The following is a 27009-nucleotide window of genomic DNA, read 5'->3' as shown; positions in this document are numbered from 1 at the left end:
CTTGTTCTTCAGGGTTTGCACCAGTGGCAACCTCTGGTTGCTGCTCATGTGACTTGTGTGATGCAAAAAGTGTTTCCATTGCAGTTTTGTGAAGTAAAACTACCTCATCCTTTATCACAAAAGTTAGTTTTTTTTAAATTGGCATATTTTAAAAAAATATGCCAATTTACATTGAAAATAAATGTCCATTAAGCACATTTATTTTCAAAAAGTAAAATTGTGCAATTAAGCACATTTATTTTCAAAAAGTAAAATTGTGCAAGTATACAATCAATGGTAATGCAGCTGTGTTATTGGTTTGGTCACATGGCCAAACCAACCTTCTCCCCTCTCCCTTCAGAAACAAATGGTGACAAGATGGAAATAAATATTGGTTCTTAATACTGGCCCATTTTGATTTATGGGGATGAATTACAGTGTTATACCAATTTGTCAATGTCAACTTATTTATATAGCACATAAAAACAACCGCTGTTGACCCAAGTACTGTACAATTCAATAAAAAAATAAGAACATGAAAAATATATATAGAAATAAGGTTAAAAGAAAATACAAATATAATCCTTAAAGGTAAACCGTTCTAAAGTTTAGGAGCACAAATTGCAAGTCTGACCACCTCTGAATTTTAACCTGAATCTCAGAACATCTAAGAGAAACTGGCTGACTCAAGCACTCTTTCTGCAGAGTGCATAATTAGATCACAGAGATATCCTTTTCAGATTTAAAAAATAAGCAATAAAATCTTAAAATCAATCCTACAAATAATAGGCTTTTTACCTGTCAAAAGACAATTGTGTATCCCTAATAAATGTAGTGGATAACATGTTAAAATTCACATAAATGGTGGTGAAACTTTGAGAATGCAAAAGAAAGACATAGGGGTTGATTATAATGGACAATCAACCCCATCATCTGAATAATCTGGAGCAGAATGTCAACTAGATGTCTTGGTGTCATCTTTAACATTGTTCAACCTGGCCAACTAATTGTCCACATTTACCCTTCTTCAACTCTTTCAGCCATGAGAGCATGATATATGATCCTGGTGCTGACATAACTGAGCCCAGCTGGATTTTCCAACAAAATGTTCTTACATTTCACTGATATTTTCAGGAAGGAAGAATCTCCTCTTTTTTCCACTGTAAATTCAGAGAACATACCACAGAACCCAGAACACTCCTCCCATTCACATTACGTTCACACTCCTGTGCAAGGTCTGAACATCACAAACAGAGACAGTTGTCTTACCAAAAGTAGGTCTTCACATGTTCCTGAATCAACACCCACGTCTCCCCAAAGTCGTCTGACTTCCACAGCTATGGAGGTGGAGATGGGTGGGAGAGTGAGGGATAGTGGGGGGAGGCAAGGAAGGAGGAGAAGCAGAAAGAGGGGGATGGTGAATTTCAAAAATGTAGGTCAGACTCATTGTTATGCTCCAGCTCTCACACATATAACAAGGGAACTGCTTGAGGATGACAAGGGGAACTGCTTGAGGAAAGGCTTGAGCTGAAGGCAGGAAGACAATTATTCAAAGATTTCTAAAGCTGCTTTTCTATTACAAATATGCACAAGTCCTTGTCTATATTTTGCTAATGTAAAAAAAATAGTTGGTAACACTTTATTTGACGGGGTATGCATAAGACTGACAAGACACTGTCATAAACAAGACATAACACCTGTCATGAACATGAATAAGTCTTCATGAATATTTATAAATGTTGTCATAAAGTGTCATTTGGTAAAATGTCTTGTATTATCTGAGTCTGGAGGATCTTTTATTTTGAAATTCTTTTAATCAGATTCTCTCGTTTACGTCTTGCGCGCCAAGCAGCAAAATGAGTAAGAAACAGATGTATTTGGAAAGTTTCTTTGCGAAGGGGAAAAGGCCTATAGCACAGAAAGAAGTATGAATTTATCCCGGTAGGTTATTCCCATATTCAAAGCCTTCTCTGCATGATATGTGGCGACCGCTCCAATCTAAAATGAGCATATTTAACAGGTACGTGCAGAAAGGGGGTTAGAGGGGCTTGAGCATCTGCCCCTTTTGCACCTGGCCCCCAAGGGCCCTTTAGGTCAACTTTTTTTTTTTGTTGGTATTATTATTTCCTAAGCCCTCTTCTGACACATAGTAACGTACTAAAATTATTTGGTTTTGTGTTGGGGTTTTTGGCCCTCCGGTCACCTTGCTACCTTTGACCTTTTGCCCGTGACGCACGACGCAATTGTCTCTCGCAGTGAGATAAGGCGACTAACTGGAGTAATGAAATACAACAGACACTGACAGGCCTCTGCGTCTGCCTTTCTCTGAAGAACTACTGAGTGGGAGGAGACAGCCAGGTGATGAAAAACTGTTCTTATCTATCGATTCAGTATTTTTATCATACATACATTAGGCTGTTGTTGGTGTGCTATTAGCTAGCTGCTAGCTATCGACTTTGCTAGCAAAGCAAGATAACTAAAAAGCTTCTTCCCTATATTGTTAATGATAGCAGCCATTCTTCAGTTCTGCTTATGCAATAGGGGGCACCTCGCCCTTCCAAAACCTATCATCTCCATAATGGATATATTATGGAGATGACATAATATATGTTATCTCCATGATGACATATATTATCCAACGACGTTCAACGATACAACGTTGAACGTTGTATCATTTCTGCTTGAGCACAGAGTAGCGGTTTAAGCAGAGAGGTATTTATTCTAGAGGCATTTTTTCTAGCGTTAGGTAAATGTATCTTGAAGGAGAATAGCACTTAAATAAAAGTCCAACAAGGATATTCATTTAGAATTAAAAATAACTCACCCTGAACTACCACGATATATATAATGTATGTAATGAAAGTGTCATTAATGAAGGGGAAAAAACTCAATCCAGGTCGGGTTCGCAGAGTATGAAGTAAAATTTTTCCCCCAGTCTCCCAGTCAGGGATAACCCACATTCTGCGATAAAAGAATTCATCCATTTTCTTTCACCCTTGTCCCTCAGTGGGGTCGGGAGGGTTGCTGGTGCCCATCTCCAGCTAACGTTCCGGGCGAGAGGCGGGGTGCACCCTGGACAGGTCGCCAGTCTGTCGCAGGGCAACACAGAGACACACAGGACACACAACCATGCACACACTCACACCTAGGGGCAATTTGGAAAGGCCAATTAACCTGACAGTCATGTTTTTGGACTGTGGGAGGAAACTGGAGTACCCGGAGAAAACCCACGCATGCACAGGGAGAACATGCCAACTCCATGCAGAAAGATTGGAGCCGGAAATCGAACCCAGAACCTTCGTGCTGCAAGGCAACAGCTCTACCAACTGCGCCACTGTGCAGCCCCCCAGTTATTCAATGACAAAAAAAACTAACCTTAGTTAAGTAAAATAAAATTGTAATCAAAACTTTCGGAATTGTAATATTTCTTTTTCTTAAACAAAAAGTTTTGTTTAAAAACCTTTTTTAAATTAACTCATTTTTGACTCGTGAACTTAAAAAGTTATTTGCCAAACAAACTTTTATTTGCACACATCAGAAATCTTTTGTTGCGATTTTAGGCCCTGCCCCCAACGTCATGCGAGAAGCACAAGCAAAACTTTGAGACAAACAAAAAACTTAAAATAGCAAAAAAAGATTTCTGACAAGCGCAAATAAGTTTGTTTTGCAAATAATTTTTTCACTTCATGAGACGAATGTGTGATTTTAATTTTAAAACAATTTTTTTTAAGCAAAACTCAGTAGGCTTTTCTCATGGGGACATGCATTAACAATTACATTTTTGCTTTTGCTTTTTTTTTCTTTTTTCTGCAGTTCCACATTAAAGCTTGATGCAGCTCTGCTCTCCTGAATGGACCATCTTCATCTCCACTGCAGCAAACAGGCAGCTCTTTTTTATAGATTACAGTACACTAAAAGGTTGCATTGTGCCCTTGTTTATATTTTTAATTGTGGTATTCTGTAAAGACAAAATATGTCTGGTGGTCTAGCTCTGATTTCAATTTCTTGCTAAATTGCGGGTTTGAATATTATAATACTTTCCTATAACAAAATACACTTGCAGAAAGAAATTACTAATAAAATATTTTACATATGCATAGTTGTATGCTCTATATGGAGATTTTCCTTAGCTTTGATTGTATATCTCACAATTTTGTAATTCATCATTGTTTATTAAACTCTGAAAGCTGTGTGGCTTTGTTAATATTCTGTCCTAGAATGCGGTTAGACGTGCCCTTTTTTTTGAGCACCTGCCCCTTTCGTGGTCTTTGCACGGCCCTGATATTCAACATGTTGGATTGTCTTGTCCCTTTTATCGCAGAATGTGGGTTTTTCCCTGACTGGGAGCGAGAACGCAGCCTGTTGAATGTGACAAGTAGCCAATCAGAAAGCGCGGTGACGTAAGCACGGAGGGCAATCCCAATCAGCTGACATGGCGCAACCGAGTCCGGTGGAGATCGGAGATGATGTGTGGAAACAACATGTATGTTTGTTCAACATTTCGTACAAGGAATGTCAACAGAAATGTTAATGAGAGGAACTGTAGCAAAACTTGTACCACAGTTGATAAATCCCAGTAACTTTTCAGCAGGGCCGTGCAGAGGCCACTAAAGGGGCAGGTGCTCAACAACAAAAATGGGCACATCTAACCGCATTCTAGGACAGAATATTAACAAAGCTTCTCAGCTTTCAGAGTTTAATAAACAATGATGAATAACAAAATTGTGAGATATACAATCAAAGCTAAGGGAAATCTCTATATAGAGCGTAAAACTATGCATATGCAAGATATTTTAATAGTAATTTCTTTCTGCAGGTCTATTTTGTTATAGGAAAGTATTTCAATATTCAAACCCGCAATTTAGCAGGATATGTAAATCAGAGCTAGACTACCAGACATATTTTGTCTTTACAGAATTACACTATTAAAAATAAACAAGGGCACAATGCAACCTTTTAGTGGACTGTAATCTATAAAAAAGAGCTTCCTGTTTGCTACACTTGCAGTGGAGATGAAGACGGTCCATTCAGAAAAGCAGAGCTGCATCAAACTTTAAAGTGGAACTGCAGAAAATAGAACAAACGCAAATTTTGAATTGTTAATGCCACCATGAAAAAAGCCTACTGAGTTTAGCTCAAAAAACTTTTAAAATTAAAAATTTTTATCTCATGAAGTGAAAAAATTATTTGCAAAACAAACTTATTTGTGCTTGTCAGAAATCTTTTTTGTTATTTTAAGTTTTTGTTTGACTCAAAGTTTTGCTTGTGATTCTCACATGACGTCGTGGGCAAAAGGTTTCTAATGCGTGCAAACTTTATGTTTAGAAAATAACTTTGTAAGTTCATGAGACAAAAATGAGTTATTTAATTTAAAAAAGTTTTTTAAACAAAACGTTTTGTTTTAAAAAAAGAAATCATTACAATTCCAAAAGTTTTGATTACAATTTTATTTTACTTCACTGAAGTTACTTTTTTTTTTTTTCATTGAATAATTGGGGAGGGGGGGGGAATTAACTTCATACTCTGCTATCCAGACCCTAAATTTAAAGTCTAGATTGAGTTTTTCCCCTTCGTTAATGTCACTTTTATTACATACATTATATCTATCATGGTAATTCAGGGTGAGTTATTTTTAATTCTACATGAATATCCTTGTTGGACTATTATTTAAGTGTTATTCTCCTTCAAGATACATTTACCTAACGCTAGAATGAATGAAATGTACATTATGCAGCAAAGGAAGATCGGACATATAACCATTATGGAGATGATAGGTTTTGGACGGGCGATGTGCCCCTATTGTATAAGCAATACTAAAGAATGCCTGATATTAACAATACAGGGGAGAAGCTTTTAGTTATCTTGCTTTGCTAGCTAAGTCGTTAGCTAGCAGCTAGCTAACAGTACAACAACAGCCTAATGTCTGTATGATAACAATACTGAATCGATAGATAAGAACAGTTTCTCCTCACCTGGCTGTCTCCTCCCGCTCAATGGTTCTTCAGAGAAAGGCAGACGCAGAGGAATGTCAGTGTCTGTTGTATTTCATTACCTCTCTGCTTAATCCGCTACTCCAAGCTGAAGCAGAAACGATACTTCAACGTTTTCCGTCATCTGACAAGTAGCAAGTCTACTCCACTTTATTCACCAAAAACTTATGTAATCTGGAACGTTCGCTACGTTGAGCTGCCTTATCTCACTGCGCGAGAGGCAACTGCATAATGCGTCACGGACAAAAGGTCAAAGGTAACAAGGTTATTATGTTATACAAAAAAGAAACAAAAAAGCAAAGAATTTTAGCACATGTTTTTATGTGTCAGAAGAGGGCTTAGAAAATAATAATACCAAAAAAATAAAATAAAAAATTGACCAAAAGGGCACTTTGGGGCAAGGAGCAAAAAGGGCAGGTGCTCAAGCACCCCCAGCTCCCCCCTCTGCACGTGCCTGCTTTTCAGCCATCATTAGCCTGATGTAACCCATCCATCCATCAATTTTCTTGACACCCTTGTCCCTCAGTGGGGTCGGGAGGGGTGCTGGTGCCCATCTCCAGCTAACGTTCCGGGTGAGAGGCGGGTTACACCCTGGACAGGTCGCCAGTCTGTCGCAGGGGCCTGATGTAACCTGCACAAAATAATCAACCCGTGTTTTATTTTGGCGGGTCAAAGTGACGGCACACTTTAAGTTCCGGGTCACAGGTGAACTCGGACTGGATCTATTTCATTACATGTTCACTTACCTAAATATGTTAAATACAACAAATATTTATTATAGTGTGATCTATGTCATTAAATGTGTCACCTTTATTGTTTAATCACACATTAATGTTTATAGATGGGCTCTTTCATCTGGTTAGTGTCGTGATGTCGTAGTGGACACAAATGCAGCAGGCAGTACACTTACTTTATGTGGATGTTATTTTAATGAACAAAATAAACTAAATCCAAAATCCAGGAAAAACAAGGAAACCCAAAACACAATGAAACAGGAGACACGAGGGATAACAAAGGTAACAACTGGCAACGTGGTGAGCAGGATAACAAGTTGGACTGGCGAGTTGTGACTGAAAAAGAGGAGCTTAAGTAGTGGGACAATGGCCTAAATGAGAAGAGTGACAGCAGGTGTGAGTAATTTGGCACAGGAGCTGGCTGAGGGCTGGGGAGAAGGTAGCACAGGGAAACTAAGGAGATCTGCTGGGAACACAAACGGGAGGAAACAGAGAACTAAAAAATACTTCCAACACAAAAAGACACTAAGAGTAAAGAAAACCTGATGAACTAGGAGAGAAAGATATGAGGGAAACCATAACCGAACCTAAATAGAAACAAGGCTGATCTAACAATAAGAACTAAGGAACACAGAGCTAGAGAAACTAGAAGATCTAATCAAAGAAATAACCCAACTAGAATGACTAAAGAAAGATACAGACTCAGACATAAAAGAATAACTGAACCTATGGTGATCAAATTAAGAAATAAACATTACTAGAAACCCTGCAGGGTGGCTGAAATAAGAAATAACTAGAAGGATAAAATAGAATTAAACTATAGCCATTGAAGAAGGCTTGACATGGACTCAGATAAACAAGGAAAAGCAATAATATAATTCTAACTACACTAAATACCTCTAATAATATCAAAAGGACCATAAAGGGCTAAACTAAAGTGAATTAAAACATGAAGCTAAATAAAATGAAAAGCAAAACAAATCCAAAAACCCAGTGTCCTGACAGATATCTGATTATATAATTGTTTAATCACATAAAATATTTATTTAAAAATCTAATCTTTCATTACATGTATGTTTATTACCTGAAATATTTCAATATCAAATTTTAACTTAAAATGTGATTCATTTCTTCACCTGTTTACATGCAACTTGAAGTGCTTGAATCAAACGATTCATGAATGTTTAATACATTAAATTATTAAATGAGAGAAAACAGCCACTTCCAACTGTATTTCAACACAAATGGTTCCTGTTCCTCTTCAGAGTCTGCAGCATTGCTGAGCTCCTCTCCTGGGGTTCCTTCCTCCTCAGCCTCTCCAACTTGCTCCTCTTCTGTTGCCTCCGATACTGTGTTTTCATTATTAACCTCTTCTGGAGTCAATAATAAAAACAGTCTCTGTAACTCGCTCCCCCACTTGTTGATGGTTTTGCTGTACCGCCTCTTTAATTGACGCCCATGTCGGTCCGATGTTGTGCCGTTTACCTCAGTGACCCATATTCAGCACTGGAACCGATTGAGCTCATCCATTTCATACGTCGGTTTGCCTTTAAGAGGACATATCAGAACACACATCAGTATTAAAGCTGTAAATTTGATAACACTAGTAAAATTATTTACTTAACAATAATGTAATAACCCCGATGTCCACTGACAAAACTCGGACTATGCTACATAAACAATATAAGCCCGACCTAAACAAGGTTGACCCACTTAAATGAATTCAACAGAAACTGAACGTGAGTACACTCGGACAAAATCATAGCAAAAAATTATGACACAAAACCAACAAAGCAAATTTAGACACTCACCAGATTAGAATGCTCCTCGAGCAAACTTGTAGGTATCTGGGGATGCTGGAGAACGTAATATCAGCGTCTCACCGCTGATACCAGGACATTCATTTTCTTTTTGTTAGCTCCGATAGCTTAGCCTCCTTGCGTTGTTTCCAAGCAGGAAAATAGTGAAACGAAAGTCCGTTTTCCATCTTTTTACCGTTTCAGTCGTGTGATCGGACGTTACAGACAATAACGCAGCAAGTTCGTACCATAGCTAAATTATTTTAAGTAACTTGGATTAAAAAAATCTGCGAGACTGTTGTTTTTGTCGGTTATGTTTATGGACACCAAAGATCACATACCCCTGTGACTAGAGCATTCAAAGTTATCAAATTCGTGAGTTTTCGAGCATGCTGAAGGGGTCGTACCAGGGGTCAAAGTTCACCGACTCACCAGAAAGTAATAAGCTATTATATCTCCTACAAAGAAAGTCACAGAGCCACCAAACTTTCTGTGTGTGAACACCTTTGGGTAACCTACAAGACCCAGTTGTGAAATTTTGAGATCACCTAAGCCACGCCCCCTTAAAACAGGAAGTGTCATGTTTTACTGCGAACATTCACTATCTGACCCCTTTCACCTAATCAACATGAAACTGTGTCCACAGACAGAAGACATGTTGGTGTGTCAGGGTTTCCAACCCTGTTTGGTTTGGATGCAGCAGGTGGGCGTGGAGGCATGGCGAATTGACCTGTAACGCCGTTCACATACGTTTGGCTCTAAATTCCACAATTGTGAGTCCAGCTGCACCAAACTCACTGGGAGGGATCCTTATCCATATCCGGACAGGAATCCAGTGCAATATTTGGAGGGCGTGGCCTAATGTCTAAACAGCGCCCCCTAGAAGATTTTAAATAACCAGCCCCAAGCCACTTGGTACACTTGTGTATCTTGTCAGGACCTACAAAAAAGTCTCTTGGAGCCATGGTCCAAATCCAACAAGAAATCGGCCATTTTGGATAAAAGCCGCCATTTGATGTTTTTCATAGACGTCATATTTGATCGAACTACTCATACAGCTTTTGAGATACAGACTTCAAACTCAGTCAGCAGAGATTTCAGACATTAAAGGTCTAAAGTTATCACACGAATTTTTGTATGACAAAGCATATGGAAGAGGCTAAGTGCCAAACTTTGACTATTCGCCATAAAACATAAATGTGACATAACTTCCACATACAAGGTCACAGCTGCTTCAGACTTACTATGTCTCACTACTGACCAACCATCATTACATTCTCATTGGCAGATGATGACGTAACCTTAGCCACACCCACTTCTGACAGAAAGTCGCCTGTTTTTTCTACTGTATGTCTTACTTTTACTGAATAATACATATGGAATTAATCTTCTCCTACCTGACATAACATGACCTGATGATGAACTGTTATGATGAACTGTGAGACATGGGGATGTGGCCAACTGGCTGTCCTTCGCCATATGCATACAATTGCCTCTGAAACCCACACTCATCTTCCGATTGGCACCAAACTGAATATGTTTGACTTTTGTTCAATGCTAAAGAGCCCAACAGGTGTGAATAGTGATTTTACTTCACAGCGCCCCCTAGGTCATCCCATCAACAGTATCTCCTCACAACATCGACCGATCTGCACCAAATTTGTGGTGTGTTGCCAGGGATCAATGCTGAAGTCAACAGTGCGAACAGCCTGGCAGATGTGTGCCTCAACTGTGCGACAGGGTACGTGGTGGCAGGCGGGCGGCGGTGCTGGATCCCCCGTGGTGGCTACAGGCCGGAGCGGCGCTTGGCTGCGAGGGCCGCTTGAGGCTCCGCGGAGCTTTAATTATTATTCTTAAGCCAAATAAATTGGCTTTTTGGGGGCTTTATCATGTTCAAAAACTCACCAAACTTGGCGGGCGCATAGAGCCCATGTAAAATTTACGTATTTTAAGGTTCTCGCAAAAATCGCACAAGAAACGGCTCAAGGGCGCCACCTAGCAACTTTCAAAAGACCCTTTCCTATTCACTTGCTTCATCGTAGAGACTTGAAATTTGGTACGTTTGTAGAGCTCCCCAAGACACTCAGAATTTACAATTAATGTCATAGTGCAAGTATCCTAAGAAGTCGGCCATTTTGGATTGAAGTACCGATTTTGACCCCATTTTGGCCGTTTACACATGTCGCATTTGATCGAACTCCTCCTAGGGAATTCCTTCGATCGGCTTCAAACTCGGTCAGATTGTTCATAAGGCATGGCCAATTCAAAATTATCAAATTCCTGAGTTTTTGAGCATGCTGAAGGGGTCATACAAGGGGTCAAACTTCACCGACTCACCAGAAATTAATAAACTATTATATCTCCTACAAAGAAACTCACAGAGCCACCAAACTTTCTGTGTGTGAACACCTTTGGATGACCTACAACACCCAGTTGTGAAATTTTGAGATCACCTAAGCCACGCCCCCTTAGAACAGGAAGTGTCATGTTTTACTGCGAACGTTCACTATCTGACCCCTTTCACCTAATCAACATGAAACTGTGTCCACAGACAGAAGACATGTTGGTGTGTCAGGGTGTCCAACCCCGTTTGGTTTGGATGCAGCAAGTGGGCGTGGAGGCGTGGCCAATTGACCTGTCACGTCATACCTTTGGCTCTAAATTCCACAATTGTGAGTCCAGCTGCACCAAACTCATTGGGATGGATCCTTTCTTCTGTCACCTGACATATGACCTGATGATGAACTCTGTTGATGAACTCTCACCTGTGGGGTGTGGCCAATGGGCTGTGCCTCACCATATGCATACAATTTTCTCTGAATCACACGCGCATCTTCTGATTTGCACCAAACTGGATATGTATGCTCAATGCTAAAGAGCCCAACTGGATCTAATTGTAATTTGACTCCATTGCGCCACCGAGGTCATTCCATCAGCTATAACATCAACCGATTTGCACCAAACTTATCGGTGCTCACTGCCTGGCGCGCGCATGCCTTAAATGTGTGACAGCGTACGCGGTGGCAGGTGGGCGGCGGTGCTGGATCCCCCGCGGTGGCTACAGGCCGGAGCGGCGCTTGGCTGCGAGGGCCGCTTGAGGCTCCGCGGAGCTTTAATTTTTATTTATGACCTTGTTTAGGTCAGGTTTTTTTTCCACCCCGTGTCAACCCAGGATGGCGAGCTACAGGATCACTGCAGATTTGCGGTAGGACTTAAATGAACCACACTACTTTCTCATTCTGGACATATTTGTATTGGATCATGGACTAAGAATTATTGATTGATGGTCCATTAATCACCCTGGATTCACGAATGGACTCAAAACAGAAAAAAAACAAAGTCTTGGGTGTCATCAGGGTTTATCGTTTTTGTTTAGTTTTTTTTCTTGTGTCTTTTTCTTATATTAATAGAAAATCACTGTTTTTATAAATATTATTATTATTATTATTATTGAATATCTTCCCAAATATATCAAAAACATAAGCTTGAATACAATAACTTCAATTTACTTTCTGTCTGATGGTGTTTTATTCACACACACGGGCTCCATAGCCGAACCTATTTTGACTGCCTATTATACTTGGCTGTAGTCAGGCGCCTAGCCTTAATTAGCGTTACACTGACATAATATAGTTAACGATAAGGCTATTCATTCAGTCAGGGCTTGACGCTGACACTAGCTCGCTTAATGAGTGCACAAACTATAGCTATTGCTTCATCGTCACCCTGTTTGTTTATTCTAAATTCATGTTTGGTATGTTGGGGGTTTTAGGGATTTTCTTCTGGAATCGGGATGTTCTGACACACAAACATATCTATGATACTAGAGTTTTTTGTTTCACAGATAAATTACTTTGCACCTAGTGCACTGGGAAAAAACCCAAAAAAAAAACATTGACCATAAACATTACAATAAAAACATTAAAACAAAATATGCATGTGGCTGGACACACGAACCGATCGGAACTGTTGTACTTTTACTGGCTTGTGTATGGTCAGAGAGGTTTGGAAAATCGGCCGACAATTCTTAAATCGTGCCATGTGAACCAGACTCACTCCCAATGACACCTGAAGTGTCATTGTCTCTCATCACAATGACACTTGCCATGAGACCTAAATCCTGCTTATGCACAGGGTGCTTGGTCTCTATGTGGCGAAGCAGTTTGAAGGCTTCATTGCCTCATTCATGAACTTCTGTTCATTAATTACCGGCGTTCTATGTAACACACCACACACTGCAGGATGATCGGTTAAAATTATCGCAAGCGACAATCTTAGAACTCGGAACGTTCTAAGATTGTCCTAAGGGGAAAATCGGGGAAAAAATTTTTTAATTGTGCCATGTGAACTAGGCTTTAGCGGACACACCAACATGCAGAAGCCTTGTCTGACGATTCACCACAAGCTTTGACCAGTCCACACTGATAAAAAGGTTGGGGACCACTGCAGTAAATGATGCATTCTGAACAACAACAGTGGCAGGCTATATGAACTTCTGCCAAACAAATATTTGATCAGAATAATTTTGTTCAGCTCTAATCATCATTATGCTACTTGTATTAAGAAATAATTACATTGCACTTTATAACAACCACATTTGTCTACCAGTCTACCATTCTGAGAGTGTGTATCAAGGGACATTCTTGAAATGGTACTTAAATAAATGCTGAATTAAGATCATATTGTTTTTTGTTTATTTGTTTTTGTCCTTTTTTTAAGTGACCACAATGGATTGAGTCATCACCTACTATGAGAATGTCCAGAAGAGATTCACCAAGTTTGAATCTATGATAAGGCTTTCACCATGATCAACATTGACCACAGCCATTGAAAGAACAGCTATAATTTATGAGTATTTCTGGACACCTATAAAGAGCTGCTCCTAGGAAATGAAAACAACAACAAACTCCCTGTTTTCAGAGCAGTACATTAAGGTTATAAAGAAAGAGATGGCTGACACAATCAGCAAAAAATGTTAGGACTCTTGAAAGAAACTTCTTTCTTAAGTAATTCTGTTTTAGTTCTTTAATCAGTATCTCAGAGTTACAATTGCTGACCAGAAGTTGAACCCTCTGTTTCAAGAACACACAACTCTTAGCTTTATTCCAATGTACAAAGGGTTTGTTCCATAGATGTGATGTTATAAATACACATCTATGGAATGTGTATTTAAGTGAAGTGTGTTTCACTTCACTTGAGGTAAGACTTAATATGAATGACTCTGTTATTAAATCATTTGACACTACACTTAATGACATATGTTGTTGCTACTTGGTTCACTTTACTTGAAGTAAGAGTTAATATTAATGACAGTCTAATAACACTTAATGACATTTTTATAACTTGCTACTTGGTTCACTTTACTTGAGGTAAGAGTACTAATGACACTAATAAAACCTAATGACATCTTCATAGCTGTTGCTACTTGTTTCATTTTACTTGAGGTAAGAGTTAATATTAATGACTTATAGCATTTGACACTAATAACACTTCATAACTGATGCTACTTGTTCCACTTGAGGTAAGAGTTAATATTAACTATAATTACACTTGACTCTGTTATTAAACCACTTGGCAGTGTAATAAAACTTATTGAAATCTTTATTGTTGGACCTACTTGTTCCACTATGTCATGTAGGGGTAAATATTAATTACTGTGTTGTTAAAGCGTTTGACAGTGTAATAACTGACATCGGTCACAAGTCCAATGTTTAAGGGAAAATATTAATCACACAATTACAATAATCTCGTAACTGTCACAGTTAAGACTAACAACATGTTAAATTTTCAAAATTAACAACTATTATGACATATTTATGAAATATGATGATTCTTGGTAAATGTCAAGCTGTCCTCACAAACAAGGTCGACAGGATGTAAGGGTGTAAATCCCATCTCATTATTGGGGGGGACCATTAACAAGAAAATTTCTTAAGAGCAATTTTGAGGGGTCAACGAATGTCCATTGAAATGTAACATAAAATGTGGTTTAAAATTTTTTAAACCACATTCAAGCTGCAGGAGAAAAAATGACTAGTAAGGCACATCAAAAATGCTTCATTTTCAGTAAGCAGCCTGCAGAGAAGTAAAACTAAAATTGAAATGTTGCTTAGTTCCAAGAGCTTTGTTAAGTCTGACTGATCTAATCTCTGCTCCACCTTTACAAAAATGTAAGGTTCTCAATACAAAAGCTTTAACAAGTAACCCCTCTTAATAAAATTCCTCATAAACATTGATTTATTGAAATGGCTGCCAATACAAGTTATGATCTATTTAAATTATAACTTATTAAGTTGCTTTATTTTTAAGCCTTTTTTAGTTTTGTCATGTCTTGGGCGACTGAGAACAAATAAGCAGATAGAAATGAGTATCTGGGGAGTATCATAATTTAAACGCAACACTTAAAGCACGAGAGTTTATATAGAAAAATATTCAGATTTTATTTTGTGGTTTTAAAGGCTCTACAAGTGGACCCAGTTCTGTGTGGGAGCCAAAAACAGATAGAAAAAAAACAGAAAGCTGCCTTTATTTCTCACCATCTGGTGGTGAGAATGATGAAGGTGAGAAATAAAGGAAGCTTTCTCTTTTTTCTATCTGTTTTCTGCTCCCACACAAAGCTGGGTCCACTTGCTCAGCCCCACCTCCAGTTTCAAACTCTTCTAATTAGCTAAAACAAATATGATTGAGATGTTTGCTACCTTTAACAAAAAAGCGTAAGTCTATGAAAGCAGTGTAGCAGTTTTGCTAATAAGGCAGCTTATCAGAGCCGTGCAGAGACCATGAAAGGGGCAGGTGCTCAACAACAAAAAAAGGGCACATCTAACCGCATTCTAGGACAGAATATTAACAAAGTCACTCAGCTTTCAGAGTTTAATAAACAATGATAAATTACAAAAAATGTGACATATACAATCAAAGCTAACGGACATCTCCATATAGAGCATAACACTATGCCTATGCAAGATATTTTATTAGTAATTTCTTTCTGCAGGTCTACTAAGTTATAGGAAAGTATTGCAATATTCAAACCCACAATTTAGCAAGATATGTAAATCAGAGCTGGACCAGACATATTTTGTCTTTACAGAATTACACTATTAAAAATATAAACAAGGGCACAATGCAACCTTTTAGTGTACTGTAATCTATAAAAAAGAGCTGCCTGTTTGCTGCAGTGAAGATGAAGATGAATAATTAGGAAACAAATTTAACTTCATACTCTGTGAACGGGACCCTAAACTTAAAGTCTGGGTTGAGTTTGTTTCCCCTTCATTAATGTCACTTTTATTACATCCATTATATCTATCATGGTAATTCAGTGTGAGTTATTTTTAATTCTAAATGAATATCCTTGTTGGACTATTATTTAAGTGTTATTCTCCTTCAAGATACATTTACCTAATGCCAGAATAAATGCAATGTACATTATGCAGCAAAGGAAATTAGAAGATCGGACATATATCCATTATGGAGATGATAGGTTTTGGACGGGCGATGTGCCCTTATTGCATAAGCAATACTAAAGAATGACTGATATCATTAAAGATACAGGGGAGAAGCTCTTTAGCTATCTAGCTTTGCTAGCAAAGTCATTAGCTATGAGCTAGCTAATAGCACAACAACAACAACAGCCTAATGTCTGTATAATAAAAATAGTGACTCGATAGATAAGAACAGTTTTTCCTCACCTGGCTGTCTCCTCCCACTCAGTAGTTCTTCAGAGAAAGGCAGACGCAGAGGCCTGTCAGTGTCTGTTGTATTTCATTACCTCTCAGCTTAAACCGCGACTCCGAGCTGAAGGAGAAACGATACTTCAACGTTTTCAGTCATCTGACAAGTAGCAAGTCTACTCCACTTTATTCACCAAAAACGTTTTTTTTTTATATAATGACACCAAAAACTGTTCTGTAATCTGGAACGTTCGCTACGTTGAGCTCCGCAGTTAGACGCCTTATCTCACTGCGCGAGAAGCAATTGCGTCATGCGTCACGGGCAAAAAGTCAAAGATACTATGTTGTACAAAAAAGAAACAAAAAAGCAAAGAATTTTAGCACATGTTTTTATGTATCAGAAGAGGGGTTAGAAAATAATAATACAAAAAAAAGGGCACTTGGGGGCAAGGAGCAAAAAGGGCAGGTGCTCAAGCACCCCCAGCTGCCCCCTCTGCACGTACCTGCAGCTTATCATGATTCAGTCAAGGTAATGAAATAAACTGGAGTCTGATTTTTATTGTTAATGTGTTTCTTCCCACTGAGCAGTGAAAGTAAATAAAATGTTTACATGTCTTTTGCTGTAAGTATTTACTTACTGGAGGGGATTTTATTTGTGATGCAGAACTACAGCTATCGGCTAGCTCCTCACTTCAGCGGCTCTGACCAGCCTGTGCCGTTCTGTTGCTCTCCCTACACTTTGGACTGAACCATTGTTCTAATGATGGTTGGGGGAGGACCTAAAAATGTATTCTTATTTTGTTCTGAGATAAATGACAGATTTATTTCGTTTTTTTTTTTTTGTTGTTTGTTCGTTTCTTTTGCCTTTTCATATTGATATTATTTAAATGCAAATGTTTCTTCAATGATTGTTTTTTGGGGGGACAATTCTAGACTTTTCCAAGATTGGGGGGTCCGGACTCCCCCGACACCCCTGGGATTTACACCTATGCTCACAAAGAAATTTTTGTCTACCCAGCTAGCATTGAATGTTCAGAGATCTGCTGAGTGCCGTCTTGAACGTCTGCTGAACGTCCACTACCGACATTTTCTGAACGTCAAAATGAAACACCATTAGACGTTCGTCAGACGATGTCAAAATGAAATGCCATTAGACGTTTCAGTTGAAAGTCCGCCTGAAGTTTGCTGACAACTTTCTGCAGACATTCACAGTATGTCAAAATAAAATGCTTGGTATTTATTATGGTTCTTCTAGGTTTGTGGAATTGCTAATATAGCAATTTCATTGGAATGCAAGGTTTTCATTTGGAACATTTGTGTTAATTTAGTTTAGGTTCTTATGTATTTGCAACAAACAAGACGGTGTATTGGTCAGGAAACAGGAAGGAGGACATGAGACCCGAAATTTTAACTGTAGATGTGAGCTGGTTTATTTCGTTTTGATGCTCAGTGTTACCAGCAGCCTGCAATAACAAATAAATTGCCATTAGGCTAATATATTACAGCAATAGAGGTTCAACTAATACAAACTCAAACAAATATCTAATAAGAAATAAACTCAACCATCCATATGTGCATATAAATCCACAACATACACAAATAACTCAATTCACGTAAAGATTACATCATTGTGCACAACCTCAGTAAAAAACTACAAACACGAACAGCTTTCTGGCTCAATTTAAAATAAGAGGCACTTTGGTGCCATCATGTGGCCATATAAAATCCCTAAACAATGGCAGCAGCTGGCAGCGCATGCCCTTAATTACTATAACTGCCGTGATAACTCAATGGAAAGCAATAACAGATGCAGCCGAAATGCAGTTACAAATAATGGGATTTAATGTAAACCTACGAAGGCTGACCAGGCCCAACTGAGTTCTCAGCGCTCAGAGTCCCACATCACATACCCACCCTCCCGTAGTTTACACATATAATAAACTGAATCTAGAATAAACGAACAGAGCGCTAAATGCTATTACCTACTTTCTGTCATTAACTTAACACTCAGGAATGTGGTCTTACATGTGGAAAATACAGTGAACTGAACCGGAAGTATATTAGTTTGCTCTCATGAGTAGTAGTGCAGCACATAGACATAATATAAGAGTAGACCCCGCATTGGCTGCTTCGGCGCAAGAAATACGGCGGCCATCTTAAAGCGGTATAGCCTCCTACTTTGCTAAATCAAAACAGCAGAAGATGCCTCAGCAATGAGGGATATTATTGTTCTGATTGACGGACTATTGATGTGAGGGCTCCACAGACACATTTCACAAGTAAGATGGACATATTATTGTGTATACTGTATATTGTAATTAGAATATTACTGTACTGTATTTATGTCCACCGGCGAGATACCAGTTAATATTAGCTACAGTGCTTGGTGTAATACGGGTAGAGCCCCGCTATGAAGGCTAACAGATTCCGTGAATCTAAAAAAAGTAATTATTCTCTAACATTGACTTAGATTATCTGACACAAGAGCCTATATTAGAAATGAAACAATATAACACATATTATAAAACTTATGTTATAACATTCACCAGCAAAGTTTACACAGGTGGTAAAGACTATTATTTATATGTAATTCTTTCACTAATAAGATACATCCCAAATCTTCCGTTTTTGTTTTGAAAGTTTACTAAAGACATAATGTGAGGAAGAAGAGGGAGATATCTATAAAGAGAGACAGATTCACTGCAGCACGGATGATTCTCACATCGGATTTTGGACTCAATCTCAGCTGCTGAATCTCTCTGAAGCTAGAACTCATCGGCTGAAAAGCATATATATATATATATAGACATATATATAAACATGTATCCAATATATATTATTCAGTATTAATCATTATTTGTGCCATTATTAACCCTTATTTATTTATGTTTGTATAGTTATATAAATATGTATTGGTATTACTAAATTATTTCTTAAATAAATTATGAACGGCTGTGTGCTTTTTAATATGCTCATTATACATCAATATCAGAATATTCCATTCCTATTCTTTTGTTATAGCCACTAAGCATATTTAAATATGCTGAACTATGTATTAAAAAAATACTTAAATAATACAATTGTTTATAAATGTAGCTTTGATAGATGTTTGAATATGGTTTCCAGTAACAAAAAAGCTTATGATCGATTAAATATGTCATTGTGCCTGCTAAACACATGACCCTGAGTGGAGTGGTGGACTGCTCCAAGATGGCTGCCCTAAATCTCGTCAGCGACAATAGGCGAGAGCGGTCCATGAGGCGTCTATTCTTATTATGTCCAGGGGCGGATCTAGAAAAATATTTATGGGGTGGTAAGAGGGGGGCAGGGATTTTTTCAGGGGTAGCAGCATATGCCAGTGTGTGTGTGTGTGTATATATATATATATATATATATATATATATATATATATACACTGCTCAAAAAAATATAGGGAACATTTAAACAACACAATATAACTCCAAGTAAATCAAACTTCTGTGAATCAAACTTCTGTGAAATCAAACTGTCCACTTAGGAAGCAACACTGATTGACAATCAATTTCCCCTGCTGTTGTGCAAATGGAATAGACAACAGATGGAAATTATTGGCAATTAGCAAGACACACTCAATAAAGGAGTGGTTCTGCAGGTGGGGACCACAGACCACTTTCTCAGTACCTATGCTGTCTGGCTGATGTTTTGGTCAGTTTTGAATGTTGGTGGTGCTTTCACACTCGTGGTAGCATGAGACGGACTCTACAACCCACACAAGTGGCTCAGGTAGTGCAGCTCATCCACGATGGCACATCAATGCGAGCTGTGGCAAGAAGGTTTGCTGTGTCTGTCAGCGTAGTGTCCAGAGGCTGGAGGTGCTACCAGGAGACAGGCCAATACACCAGGAGACGTGGAGGAGGCCGTAGGAGGGCAACAACCCAGCAGCAGGACCACTACCTTCGCCTTTGTGCAAGAAGGAACAGGAGGAGCACTGCCAGAGCCCTGCAAAATGACCTCCAGCAGGCCACAAATGTGCATGTGTCTGCACAAACGGTTAGAAACCGACTCCATGACCTCTAGGGGGCGATTATGGAGTAAGGAAGCAGTACCTTCGTGCTCCCGCTATCTTCACCCTTTAAGGCCTACCAAGCCTATTTAATCAGTGAACTTTTGATGAATATATAGAATTTTGTTATATTCTGTGTTATAATGCCACCCAAAACTTCTAAAATGAGCGAAAAGCCGAACCTGAGGTTGCCATCACTAAAACCGATATGGTGGCTGCGTTAGCCGAACTTAAGCTAGCTCTGCTTTCCAAACTGAAAAAGGACTTTAAAGAAGTAAACGAGAAGCTGGATGGGCTCCAGGAGACTGTTGAGAATCACAGTAAACGCCTGACTTCACTTGAGGACAACGCTGAGTTACTTCATCAGCGGTTGGAAGAGGTCGAGCGGTGCTGCGAGGGGCTGAGGTCCGATAATGGGAAGCTAAAGGCTAAGCTAACTGAGCTGGAGGGGAGAAGCAGGAGGAGCAACGTCCGCATTATTGGCCTGCCTGAAGACATCGAAGGTCCACTACCAAGCAAGTTCTTCTCCCAGTTATTATGGGATGCTTTTGGACATGACATCTTCCCCTCTGCGCCAGAGCTGGACCGTGCCCACCGCAGCCTGATCCCCAAACCGTGCCCCAGAGACCGACCTCAGCCTGTCATAATTTGCTTCCATCATTATCAACACAAGGAGCTGGTGATTCGCGAAGCTCGGAAAAGAGGGAATCTGAAGTATGAGAACAATTCCTTTACGATTTACGACAATTACACTCCAGAAGTGGCTAAACAAAGGAAGGAATACAGGTCGGTAATGTCCGCCTTGTATAAAATGGGTCTGAAACCTGCACTGATGTACCCCGCAAGGCTTCGGATCACCAACACAGACGGCACCCGTACGATGCTCGGCTCAGTGGCGGATGCCAAAAAATTTATTCCGACTTTTAACACCTCTTCCTGACTGATTACTATGGAGGTGCGTTAATTGCTCTATTTACACCTTGGCCTGAGCTCTGCAACATTAAAATGACGCAAACTGCTGTGGTTCAATTGAACACTAGTTTTACAAGATGTTAAAAAGGGCTTCCCCTCATATTTTTTTTAAAGAATTTACCCATTGTGTGCAAAAGTAAGAATCTTGTTTTAATATAAAAAGAAATATTCCTTTTTAAAAATTCTTAACACGAAAATGTATGATATCGCATAAAAAACCTTTGAAAACCAAAATACTGTGTATATATCCTATTGAGCAGCCGCTGCAGCTGCTGATCTAGCAGCTATCTAGCTTCTTTTCAGAGTGACAAAAAGCAAAAAAAGGGTATTGATCTACAAAATAATTAACCAGATAATAGAATGAATAACGGCAAGAAAAGTCAAATTTTTAAAAAAAGAAGACGCAAACAAACAAGAAAGTATACATTAAAAAGGATACATTTAAAGTAAAAACAAAAACAAAACACAGAACATGACAAAAATGAAATTGATTAATTTGGATTAGGATATGCTTTTTTCTTTTAATCTTGGCAGTTATTTTCTGATTTTAATTATTTTTCTGTTCTCTAATTAATTAATCTAGCATCACAGATGTTTTGGTAAAAAATGGAGAAGAGAGGGTGAAAAAAGAAAGCAAACAAAAAGAGAATAAATAAATAAAAGTATATGCTAGAACAAAAAATAAATTAATCAAGGATAAGGATGAAACACTATGAGTCTTATTATTTGGCTCTCTCATTTCCCTCCTCTCCCCTGGTCTTTGTTTTGGCCATGGCATTAGCTCACTGAATGTACTGTCATCTAAAAACATAGAGTATATTTTACTGAAATATTTAAGTTGGTTTTTATGTATTGCTGCTCCATTGATATCAGTTTTGTGAGTAGATCTAGCCATTGTGAGGTACTAATTTATTTATTTATTTTTTCCAGTTAAGCTGTTTATTTTTCTTGGCAATAGTCAGGGCCATAAGCAGTGGGGTTTGGGTCTGTTTGGAATTTATGTTCAGTTCATATAGGTCAGTGTTTCTCAACCTTTTTTGGGCCAGCGCCCCCCCAGCCTTCATCCAGGTCCCTCACCGCCCCCCACCAAAGAATTTGCAGGCTACTTTGCACTGACCATTATTTTATAATTAATATCACTATTGTAGATGTTTTGATTTTTATGCATGTTTCTGTATTTATCATCAAAAATAATACATATAATAATATAAAAATAATACAGGCGTCTACGAAAAATGCAATGAACATTCAAGTTAAAATTGGTAGGCCTAACAGCAGCTAATCAGAGTGGAAAAATATTCTTATTTTGTGCCATTTTCTAGTTGTTAAATATTGCACAAAATGACCAGATAAAAGATGTCCAACATGTCAGTTTAAACTTTGAACTATTTGCAAAACGACTGAGCTCTGCAACATTAAAACAAGGATAGAACTGCAACTACATTAATCATAGCTCTTCTTCTCTTCAGTGTTTCTGTGGGTTTCTGGTGGTGCAGCTCTGTGCTGCCTTCAGGAGAATGGGACATCAGAGGATCATCCATAAAACTTCACCCACATGGCATTTATTGTTCAAACCAGAGCTTTCAGTGGAAAAACAAAAGTTCCAGTTCCTTTTAATGCCATACAAATATGAGACAGAAACATGGATTATATCTTTATATAAACCTGTCTATTGATTTATAGATTGATAGTTTTACTGGACAGAAATTACAAAGAACAAATCTGGTTCTTAATCAAATCCTAATGAGTCAAATTGAAAGTGTCATGGAGTCATCAGCCTCATGACATTAACACTGACATGAAAAATAATATTGAAGAAATAAAAATATCAAATCTAATTAAAAACATAAATAAGTTATCAGTTCTTTACTGTTATGGTCTGTAAGATATATTTATTCTCAGTACTAGATGTGGTCTCAACAAACCCATGGCACTTCAACAATATTATTTTACCTTTTATCTGGAAATAGTGTCTGTTTATTCTTGCCATACAGTCCTCTGTATTAATTATTGCTCTAAAGGTCTTGCCATACCAGTTTATTCCTCTGCATTTACTTTAGTTTCTTTGTTTATTCTTGAATTTTGTTCTTCATTCATTTCCATTTAGTTTTATTTGACTAGTTTTATCCTCTCTTGGTTTATTGCTATGTTCACTTTAGGTTTTTTCCTGTTGCTAGATTTATTTGATCGTTTATTGACGGTCATCATCAGTAATCTCATCACCTGCTGCTCTGCCTAATCGTCATGCGTTTCACATCAAGTGTTGATTTTTTTCACTGTTCAGTGTCGGATTCTCTGTTTTTATGCCATAATTCACATCTAGTTCGTCGCTCCGTTTTATGTCCCGCTTCTCCTGTTTCAGAGTTTTGCACAATGTGAACGTCTTTTTTTTTTAAGCCCCTAAGGTGCAGGGCGGTCGGGAAGCGTATCGATGGGGAAAAGGCAGACTGACAAACCTTTTAAAACAACGGAAACAATTTCTGCATTCTGATTATTGAAATTTAAAAGTGTTGTGGTACCGTTGTTCTATCACCCCCGTTTCATGCCGGACCACTTACAGCACAGGTGTTAACGCTATACTATGAAAGCTCTCTATTGTGGTGTCACCATGGAGGGATTTCTTTATTTAAAGGGATACACGGTGAGGGTGTCATGATTTTAGCTACAAGTAGCAGGAGAACGGAGCTGCGCCATGAAGCTACAAACACTGAATAGAAGAAGAGCTGCCATCGATACAGTTGCAGCCAAGCATGATTTAATGTTACACAATACAGTTTTACCTAGTTGCTCAAAGTCTAAACTGGTATTGTTGTGCATTCAAGGTGTAAAGTTTACCTTCGACCAAACGCCCCCCAAAGGCATCCCAGCGCCCCCCTTTTATAAAAATGTCCACCAGCGCCCCCTGCCGTCCTCTGAACGCCCCCTGGGGGGCGGTACCGCCCACGTTGAGAACCGCTAGGCTAGACAAAGACTTTGACCAAGGATATCTAAAGTTTACCGCTGCCGAGACCAAGAACCATTGGGTATGAGTTGACCTGCTTCCCCCAAAGCCTCGCTCAGTAGACTTAGTGGCACAGGTTAGGGATAGGAATGAGGACAGGATGTGATTGATTTTAAATTGATTTTATTATATTCTTACCTATTTCATAATCTTTGGGATATTAACCTGCTTGTCATATGCCGCTGCTAAAGCTTGCTTAATAAAATTATATTCTAAAATATCAATGAGAATTGTGGACAGTGAGTTTAATTGTGTCAGTCTTAATTATTGTTGGTTCTCCTGAATATAGTAAAGTTAACATACATGATTCTAGAGATGTGGTGGCTTTGTGTTTTCCTCTGGCGGGTGTTAGAATAATGACCCTGAGACTTAAATCTAAGTCACTAAACCCAATCTAGCCGTGAACAAGTGCCGTTATTTTATCAGAGGAGCTACCGTTAACAGGAGTGGTTGTAGGGGTTATGCAGCTGTGAGGGCTACTCAGCTTATTGCTCCTCAACTGAAAAGGGTCGTAACTTCTGGAACGAAGGTAGTTAGAGCTAGACGAGTCCTTTCCGGCCCCAGTTTAACTAGATAATTCTCCATAAACTACCTCCAGGGTAAGACCCAAGTTTTGGGGATTTTCCGGACCTGTTAAGACAGAGAACTGGGCAGTAGTGAGTCTGAGGAGTTGTGATACGTAGTAAGTGATACTTACTACTGGGGAGTAACAAACAGCAGCTAAGGGGTGCAAGGGCCTAATTAACTATTGATGGGATAACATCTCAGGATGACACTATCATTACGGACCAACAAGGAATAAATGATGCTTTTCAGCATTATTATAATAAATTATATAGTTCTGATAATTGTTGTAACCCCCATCTTTTGCAGAACTTTTTTAGACATTTACCCATCCCAAATCTAAGTCCGGATCAAGTTGCTGCCCTGGACATGCCTATTTCGGAGCAGGAGATTTTAGGGGCAATCATACTGTTACAACCCCGGAAGTCGCCTGGCCCAGATGGCTTACCAAGCGAGTTTTATGCAGCATTCTCTGATCAGTCAGCTCCAATTTTGGCAAACATGTATAAATATTCTTTCAAGAAAGGATCCCTCCCTCCCACTTTGAATCAAGCCTGCATAACACTGCTGCTCAAAAACGATAAGAATCCCACAGAATGTTCATCTTACAGGCCTATATCATTATTGAACAGTGATTATAAAATATTAGCAAAAGTGCTGGCCTGTCGCCTGGAGCGGGTTTTTCCCAGTGTTATATCCCCAGATCAGACAGGGTTTGTTAAAAGCAGACGCTCTTTTTATAATATACGTCGTTTACTGAATATTATGCATACCCCTTGTCAAAATAATTCTGAATACCTTCTTTCTATTGATGCAGAGAAGGCATTCGACAGAGTAGAGTGGATCTACATGTTTGAAACTTTGGAGAGATTTGGCTTTGGTGGGCCATTTATATCTTGGGTTAAGTTACTGTATTCTTCTCCGTCAGCCATGATTCTGACGAATAATTTCTACTCTAAACCATTCAGCTTACACCGCGGGACCCGACAAGGGTGTCCACTTAGCCCTTTACTTTTTGCTTTGGCTATTGAACCTCTGGCTTTGGCAATAAGAACAAACAACTTTATTAAAGGCATCACCAGGGGCAGGGTTGAGCACAAACTCTCTCTCTATGCCAATGACCTTTTATTATACATATCAGAGCCAGAACTGAGCATCCCTCACATCTTGGCACTTCTCTCTCAGTTTGGGGAAATTTCTGGGTATGAAGTAAACATGCACAAAAGTGAGCTTATGCCTCTGAATGCCTGCCTAGATCATATCACAAGTGCTACACCTTTTAAAATAGCTAATCATAGCTTTGTATATCTAAGTATTACAATAACAAAGACTTTTGATGGCCTCTATAAGAGTAATTTAGAGAAATTGCATACTGAGACCCAACGTGACCTAAATAAGTGGTCAGTACTTCCTCTCTCTTTAATAGGGAGAGTGAATATGATCACGATGTCAGTGCTTCCTAGGTTCATATACCTCTTTCAGTGTCTCCCTGTTGTCATTCCAGGTGCTTACTTTAAAAAATTAGATTCGGGCGTTTCAACTTACATTTGGAATGGCAAAAAACATCGTCTTAAGAAGGATCATCTGCGAAAATGAAAGCAGGATGGGGGTCTAGCCCTTCCCAATATCCGACACTATTATTGGGTATTTAACTTGTCTGTTTGTCTTTTTGGATGCACTACAGCTCTAATGATGGTGGTCCCATTTGGGTGGAGATGGAAAAATTTTCATGTGCCCCTTTATCAATGCCAGCTTTGATCGGGGCACCTTTACCTTTACCTCTTAAACGTACTTCCTCTAATCACATAGTCTATAACTCCCTGGCAATCTACTCTCAATTTAGGAAACACTTTGGCCTTCGTCAGATGAGTCTTTCCAGCCCAATTGCATTTAAGAACCTTTTTCCTCCTCCTTTGCAGGATGCTACTTTCTGTGTGTGGCAAAGTAAAGGCTTAAAATATTTTAAGGATCTCTATATTGAAAACAAATTTGGTTCTTTTGAACAATTGTCTAACAAATTTGATTTACCAGCCTCACACTTTTTTAGATATTTACAGGTTAGGCATTTTATTACCTCATCTATGTCAATATTTCCTGATAAGCCTCCCGATAATGTAATCGATGAGTTGATGTCTTTCGACCCAACAAGACGCAAAGCGATCACTTCCTGGATAAAACTGATCTCTCATTTTGATTCCCGATCCTTTGTCATAATTAAACAGTCCTGGGAGCAAGATCTTCAAATTACAATTAGTGAG

At 38.8% G+C, this 27009-nt stretch overlaps 1 protein-coding gene across 8 annotated transcripts in view; it reads right to left on the bottom strand.

Annotated features, from left to right (window-relative positions):
• Positions 1-27009, bottom strand: part of sorl1 (sortilin-related receptor, L(DLR class) A repeats containing) — a 310404-nt gene that overhangs the window by 223678 nt on the left and 59717 nt on the right. For all 8 annotated transcript variants that reach the window (XR_014090459.1, XM_081614355.1, XM_081614354.1 and 5 more), the window contains one exon: positions 1249-1316. Coding sequence is in view for 7 of the 8 variants with exons in the window: in XM_081614355.1 (XP_081470481.1) it covers positions 1249-1316 (68 nt within the window). In the remaining variant the exon portion in view is untranslated. The remainder of the gene's footprint in view (positions 1-1248; positions 1317-27009) is intronic.

This window comes from Poecilia reticulata, chromosome 13 (genome assembly GCF_904066995.2).
Source record: "Poecilia reticulata chromosome 13, P_reticulata-male-v2, whole genome shotgun sequence".
Classification (NCBI taxonomy): Eukaryota; Metazoa; Chordata; class Actinopteri; order Cyprinodontiformes; family Poeciliidae; genus Poecilia; species Poecilia reticulata.
This window is presented reverse-complemented; position numbering and strand designations above follow the sequence as displayed.